Source organism: Palaemon carinicauda, chromosome 24, assembly GCF_036898095.1.
Source record: "Palaemon carinicauda isolate YSFRI2023 chromosome 24, ASM3689809v2, whole genome shotgun sequence".
Lineage (NCBI taxonomy): Eukaryota > Metazoa > Arthropoda > Malacostraca > Decapoda > Palaemonidae > Palaemon > Palaemon carinicauda.
The window spans coordinates 89,560,705-89,568,870 of NC_090748.1; the positions used below are offsets into that span (position 1 = coordinate 89,560,705).

Genomic DNA, 8,166 nt, shown 5'->3' on the forward strand with positions numbered 1-8,166 from the left:
GGGTGAAATGTGTGTATCTAAATATTTAGTGTGTATATATATATATATATATATATAAATATATATAAATATATATATATATATATATATATATATAAATATATATATATATATATATATATACATACATACACATATAGGCTACATATATATTATATATACATACACACACACACACACATATATATATATATATATATACATACACACACACACACACACACATATATATATATATATATATATGTGTGTGTGTGTGTGTGTGTGTGTGAGCTTGCATGCATATGGAAAACAAAATCCTCTCAAAAGAAATAAGTGAAATAAGTTTAAATGGAAAGGCATATAAATAAAAGTAGAATGCCCAATAAGGCCTAGTAAACGGAAACCGGAGGTATGCACGAAAAGTAAATCCAAAAGCAAACAAATACAGATTGCACACAAATAGAATTTAGCTCATTAAATACTGTTCATTTTAGAGAAAGTGTCATTTTACTTTTCATCATGCTCATTTTGTCCTGATTACACACACACACACACACACATATATATATATATACAAATATATATATATATATATATATATGGGTATGTTATAAACTTTGCATGTATACTTCATATCTAACTTATAATTTTAGAGAAAGTGGCATTTACCTTTTCAACATCTAATTTTTTCCTGATACATATATATATATATATATATATATATACACACACACACATATATATATATATATATATATGTATATATATATATATATATATTTATATTTATATATATTGTGTGTGTGCTGAAAAATAAAGTTCAGCTGGGCTCCACAAGGCACTTAGAGAGTTGGAAAACCCAGGCCTACATGGCTGAGGACTATGAAGCGTTAAGTAGGAGGTGATGAATGGAGAAACATTGAATTGAAAGCTCAAGATAGAGACGACTGGCGAAATCTAACCGAGACCCTTTGCGTCAATAAGCGTAGGAAGAGATGATGATGAAAAATTACACAAATGTAGGAAAAAATACGCGAATACATATAAAGTAAAAACATAAGAAATAAGAATGGGGAAAATGTAAGCATATAAACATACTGTAAAGCAAAAATAATAAAAAATATAAAAAATAATAAAAAATATCTGGATACCAGAGTACTGATTAAAAAAAAAAAAAAGCCTGGAGGCACATATAAAGACCCAACGTAATAAAAATATCACAATCATAATTATAACTATAACCATAACTATAATTATAACCGTATGAGGAAGAGGCCTCAATGAGGAAGGAAATGTTTGTCATGATATGATATACAAACATTCACTGTCAAAAAAAAAAAAAAAAAAAAAAAAAAAAAAAGAGAGAGAGAGAGAGAGAGAGAGAGAGAGAGAGAGAGAGTAAATGCCTAGCAACATTTCTTCCAGGATTTACAGTTTTAAAATCGGATAAATTGACGTTAAGGAGTGATATTACGGTCACCAACCTGTAAAAGATAATAACAAAGTAGGGCAAAAATTACGGCCACCTGTAAATTACTGAAATACGGAAGAGAACTGTCTATTTTTACGGAAAATTTCCGATTAAGACTACGATGTTTTTAATAACGTTATTATAATCCTTATCAATAATACTATCATTGACAACCCGAAAAGATGGCTTCACCAACCAAACCCACACAAATGGGGTTGTAACTTGGCTAATAATAATAATAATAATAATAATAATAATAATAATAATAATAATAAATAATAATAATAATGATAATAATAATAATAGTAATATTACTGAAAATAATAATAATAATAATAATAATAATAATAATAATAATGATAATAATAATTTTAATAATAATAATAATAAAAATAATATTAATAATAATAATAATAATAATAAAAATAATAATAATAATAATAATAATAAAAATAATAATAATAATAATAAAATTAAATCTATGATAAGCTATAAAAATCTTATAATCATACTCATTATTTCACTACAGATATTTGAATACTAGATTTACAATCACCTATGATCGGTTTGATTATAGTTAAGATAAAAATTGAAATAAAGGCCCAAGATTTATTTCAGGGAAAGTGGGACCTCAAACATCTGTGAAATCGTTTGCAAATAGTTACTACTGCTTGGTATTACTCAAATTCTTATAATTCTTACTATTATAATGAATATCATTATTATTATCTTGATCACCACTGTTATTATTATCATTATTATTATTATTATTAATAGTAGTAGTAGTAGTAGTAGTCATCATTACTATTATAATCGGTATCATTATTATTTTTATTACCATCATTTTTAGTAGTAGTAGTAGTAGTAGTAGTAGTAGTAGTAGTAGTAGTAGTAGTAGTAGTAGTAGTCATCATTACTATTATAATCTATATCATTATTATTTTTATTACCATCATTTTTAGTAGCAGTAGTACTAGTAGTAGTAGTCATAATTACTATTATAATCAATATCAGTAGTAGTAGTAGTAGTAGTAGTAGTAGTAGTCGTCATTACTATTATAATAAATGTCCTCATTATTATTATCTTTACTGCCATCATTTTATAAATAGCAGCAGCAGCAGTAGTAGCAGTAGTAGTAGTACTAGTAGTAGTAGTAGTAGTAGTAGTAGTAAAACCTGAACCTTGTTTGCCCTCGGAAAAAAAAAAAAACCTATCCCAGATTCGTTGAGCGCTGACTGGACCGCAACAGCTTTAAATGGGATGACCAGATTGTGTGTGTGTGTGTTGAGTATGCAGGGGCACGGTATTGGTAAGGTAATCCCGTGGGTGGATAGACGGGTAAGGGCGGGGGTTAGAGGTCGTGGTAAGTAGTGACCAAAAGCAGCCAGCTAGCCAGCCAGCATGCGGGCGGCCCGTACATACAAAACACGCAGAAGGCGACAGGGACTGTGGGGCCGGAGCTGAGCCCTAGGCGAAAGCGGCAGGTGCCAGGCGGGTCGGGCTCACCCACGGAATCCGTTGCGTTTCGGATGATTTCGTCCATTCCCGAATATTTTCGACCGCTTCGAAAATCATCGATTGAGATATTTTTAAAAAATAATTTTTATGTATTTGCATAGCCAGGGTGTTCTTATAGGCGGTACGTCGTTAAATATATGAGATAACATTAAGAAATGGCGTATAAAAGGCTTTTTGCGTCGAATGTAAAGTATCGCTCGACCCGGTGAGGACGCGTCAATGAACGATAAGTGGACAAGGCTGAGATTTTCTGCGTACGAAGGCGGTCACTTTTTTAATTGGACGATGGAATGTTTTCATCTGTCAGACCTAATCGTTAAGTATCATCATGTAGACTATCAATCGCAGATCAATTGCAACCCCACTACGGTAGACGATACATTAGTAAAATACCATATAAAATAAGTGTAAGTCTTTTTATGATGAGTTTTAATCAAAAATTCTATTTTGGTACTCATTCTTATTGTCTGAGATGCATTGGGATAAGCAATTCGGTTCCTCCCGACAGACGGAAATTAGGATAAACTAGTGTACGCGACCCGTCAAAAAAGACCTAAACCTTTATATGCACACACATTCAACCCTTCCCGTCCCCTCCCCCCTTCCTAACTATAACAAGGCAGTTTCGGCAGTTTGTGAGAGATTGTGGTTTACGAGTTTACCTCTAGGGGTAACCCCTCTCTCCAGGGTATGGCTACTACTCTCACCTCTCCGATAGGAGAGGAGAAACCGAGTAGTCATACGTTTGTCAATGCCAGACACTTGGGGAGATCAATGGGACTAGAATTTCCGTAATTCAGAATATTGCATATATGATACACAAGAATCCTTCACATCTATATTCTGTACCCTAATATATATATATATATATATATACATATATATATATATATATATATATACTGTATATATATACTGTATATATATACTGTATATATATATACTGTATATATATATACTGTGTGTATATATATATATATATATATACAGTATATATATATATATATATATATACTGTATATATATATATATATATATATATTTACAAACAATGGCACAACGTACGGTGAATTAGCAAGACGCAACAATGAGGATGGACATGAATGAAGAGAAAACACTCCTAAGGATGAAGCTTGCCTAGCAATAATAACAACAACAGTAAACGATTTTATAAATTTTCTGCAATTTTTTGTCCTAGTCTCTATAAAGTATGGCTAAGAGTTTTATTTATGGAACGTCAGTATCTATATTTTACAAAGATATTGAAATTTATTTTACACAACCACAAAAATGCAGGGCTTCCTAAAAAATTATGGATTCATTTCTGAATCCATTTCTAAAGCCTAGCTTGCAAAATATTTCAATATATAAATATGAAATATTTTATTGTCAGACATCCAGGTCAAATAGATAATAGCTTCTTAATTCCCTTAGTAGTTATCACAGCTTGGAAGTTTAATACACTCTGCAATGGAACAAAATCATACTTTGAGACATACCTAGACTCGTCAAATAAACCTATCAGGACAATGTATTTAGACTCGTCAAATAAACCTATCAGGACAATGTATTTAGACTCGTCAAATAAACCTATCAGGACAATGTACTTAGACTCGTCAAAGAAACCTATCAGGACAATGTATTTAGACTCGTCAAATAAACCTATCAGGACAATGTATTTAGACTCGTCAAAGAAACCTATCAGGACAGTGTATTTAGACTCGTCAAATAAACCTATCAGGACAACGTATTTAGACTCGTCAAAGAAACCTATCAGGACAGTGTATTTAGACTCGTCAAATAAACCTATCAGGACAACGTATTTAGACTCGTCAAAGAAACCTATCAGGACAGTGTATTTAGACTCGTCAAATAAACCTATCAGGACAACGTATTTAGACTCGTCAAAGAAACCTATCAGGACAGTGTATTTAGACTCGTCAAATAAACCTATCAGGACAATGTATTTAGACTCGTCAAATAAACCTATCAGGACTGAAACCTATCAGGACAGTGTATTTAGACCCGTCCAATAAACCTATCAGGACAATGTATTTAGACTTGTCAAATAAACCTTTCAGGACAATGTATTTAGACTCGTCAAATAAACCTTTCAGGACAAGGTATTTAGACTCGTCAAATAAACCTTTCAGGACAAGGAATTTAGACCCGTCCAATAAACCTTTCAGGACAAGGTATTTAGACTCGTCAAATAAACCTTTCAGGACAAGGTATTTAGACTCGTCAAATAAACCTATCAGGACAACGTATTTAGACTCGTCAAATAAACCTATCAGGACAATGTATTTAGACTCGTCAAATAAACCTATCAGGACGTATTTAGACTCGTCAAATAAACCTATCAGGACAATGTATTTAGACTCGTCAAATAAACCTATCAGGACAACGTATTTAGACTCGTCAAATAAACCTATCAGGACAATGTATCTAGACTCGTCAAATAAACCTTTCAGGACAACGTATTTAGACTCGTCAAATAAACCTTTCAGGACAACGTATCTAGACTCGTCAAATAAACCTATCAGGACAACGTATCTAGACTCGTCAAATAAACCTTTCAGGACAACGTATCTAGACTCGTCAAATAAACCTATCAGGACAACGTATCTAGACTCGTCAAATAAACCTATCAGGACAACGTATCTAGACTCGTCAAATAAACCTATCAGGACAACGTATCTAGACTCGTCAAATAAACCTATCAGGACAACGTATCTAGACTCGTCAAATAAACCTATCAGGACAACGTATTTAGACTCGTCAAATAAACCTATCAGGACAATGTATTTAGACTCGTCAAATAAACCTATCAGGACAATGTATTTAGACTCGTCAAATAAACCTATCAGGACAACGTATTTAGACTCGTCAAATAAACCTATCAGGACAATGTATTTAGAAAGGACCAATAAACCTTTCAGGACAAGGTATTTAGACTGGTCCAATAAACCTTTCAGGACAAGGTATTTAGACCGGTCCGATAAACCTTTCAGGACAAGGTATTTAGACCGGTCCAATAAACCTTTCAGGACAAGGTATTTAGACCCGTCCGATAAACCCTTCAGGACAATGTATTTAGACTCGTCCAATAAACCTATCAGGACAATGTATTTAGACTCGTCCAATAAACCTATCAGGACAAAGTATTTAGACCCGTCCAATGAACCTTTCAGGACAAGGTGTTTAGACCGGTCCAATAAACCTATCAGGACAATGTATTTAGACCGGTCCAATAAACCTTTCAAGACAAGGAATTTAGACCAGTCCAATAAACCTTTCAGGACAAGGTATTTAGACCGGTCCAATAAACCTTTCAGGACAATGTATTTAGACTTGTCAAATAAACCTTTCAGGACAAGGAATTTAGATCGGTCCAATAAACCTTTCAGGACAAGGTGTTTAGACCCGTCTAATAAACCTTTCAGGACAAGGTATTTAGACCCGTCTAATAAAACTTTCAAGACAAGGTATTTAGACCCGTCCAATAAACCTTTCAGGACAAGGTATTTAGACCCGTCCAATAAACTTTTTAGGACAAGATATTTAGACCCACCAAATAAACATTAAAGGACCAACTATTCATCACACCAACGACCAAAATATTTCAAGATTTCATGAAAAAAACTAACCAACCTGAGTCAGACTTGACTTAAAAACAGAAAGGATTAAACAGCCAACGAGTCAGACTTGACTTAAAAACAGAGGGGGTTAACTAGCCTAACGAGTCAGACTTGATTTAAAAACAGAGGGGATTAACCAGCCTAACGAGCCAGACATGACTTAAAAATCGAGAGGATTATTCAGTCCAACGAGTCAGACTTGACTTAAAAATAAAGGGGATTAACTAGCCCAACGAGTCACACTTGACTTGAAAACAGAGGGGATTAACTAGCCTAACGAGTCAGACTTGATTTAAAAACAAAAGGGATTAACCAACCCAACAAGTCAGACTTGACTTGAAAACAGAAGGGAATAACCACCCTTACAAGTCAGACTTGACTTAAAAACAGAGGGAACCAGCCTAACGAGTCAGACTTGACTTAAAACAGAGGGAAATAACCAGCCCAATGAGTCAGATTTGGCTTAAAAAACAGAGAGGATTAACCAGCATAACGAGTTAGGCTTGACTTAAAAAACAGAGAGGATTAACCAGCCCACCGAGTCAGACTTGATTTAAAAAACAAAGGGGATTAACCAACCAAACAAGTTAGACTTGATTTATAAGCAGAGGGGATTAACCAGCCTAACGAGTCAGACTTGACTTAAAAACAGAGGGAATTAATCAGTCCACTGAGTCAGATTTGACTTAAAAATATAGGGGATTAACCACTCCAACGAGTCAGACTTGGCTTAAAAACAAAGGGGATTAACCAGCCTAACAAGTCAGATGTGACTTAAAAACAGAAGGGATTTATCAGCTCAATGAGTCAGACTTGATTTTAAAAAAAACAGAGCACATTAACCAGCCCAACGAGACTGGACTTAAAATCAAAAGGGATTAACCAGCCCAAAGAGTCAGACTTGACTTAAAAACAGAGGTGATTAACCAGCCCAAAAGAGTCAAGACTTGACTTAAAAATAGAAGGGATTAACCAGACCAATGAGTCAAACTTGACTTAAAAAGAGAAGAGATTAACCAGCCCAACGAGTCAGATGTGACTTAAGAACGGAAGGGATTAACCAGCCCAACGAGTCAGACTTGACTTAAAAACAGAGGAGGTTAACAAGCCAAACGATTCAATCTTGACTTAAAAACAGAAAGGATTAACCAGACCAACGAGTCAAACTTGACTTAAAAACAGAGGGGACTAACAAGCCAAACGATTCAATCTTGACTTAAATACAGAAGGGATTAACCAGACCAACGAGTCAAACTTGACTTAAAAACAGAGGAGGTTAACAAGCCAAACGATTCAATCTTGACTTAAAAACAGAAGGGATTAACCAGCCCAACGAGTCAAACTTGACTTAAAAACAGAGGTGGTTAACAAGCCAAACGATTCAATCTTGACTTAAAAACAGAAGGGATTAACCAGACCAACGAGTCAAACTTGACTTGAAAACAGAAAGGAGTAACCTACCCAACGATTCAAACTTGACTTGAAAACCGTGATTGAGGCCGATGTAGTGTAGAAAATTACAGCAAGTATACTGCCTCAACATTGGACAGAAA

The 8,166-nt window shown here is 34.0% G+C and overlaps 1 protein-coding gene across 1 annotated transcript; it reads left to right on the forward strand.

The window, feature by feature from the left end:
* The first annotated feature begins 4,501 nt into the window (after window positions 1-4,501).
* LOC137618484 (uncharacterized) lies at window positions 4,502-5,008 on the forward strand. The gene has a single exon (XM_068348643.1). It carries the CDS (start codon window positions 4,502-4,504, stop codon window positions 5,006-5,008), a length of 507 nt encoding a protein of 168 aa, XP_068204744.1.
* Window positions 5,009-8,166: the final 3,158 nt, after the last annotated feature.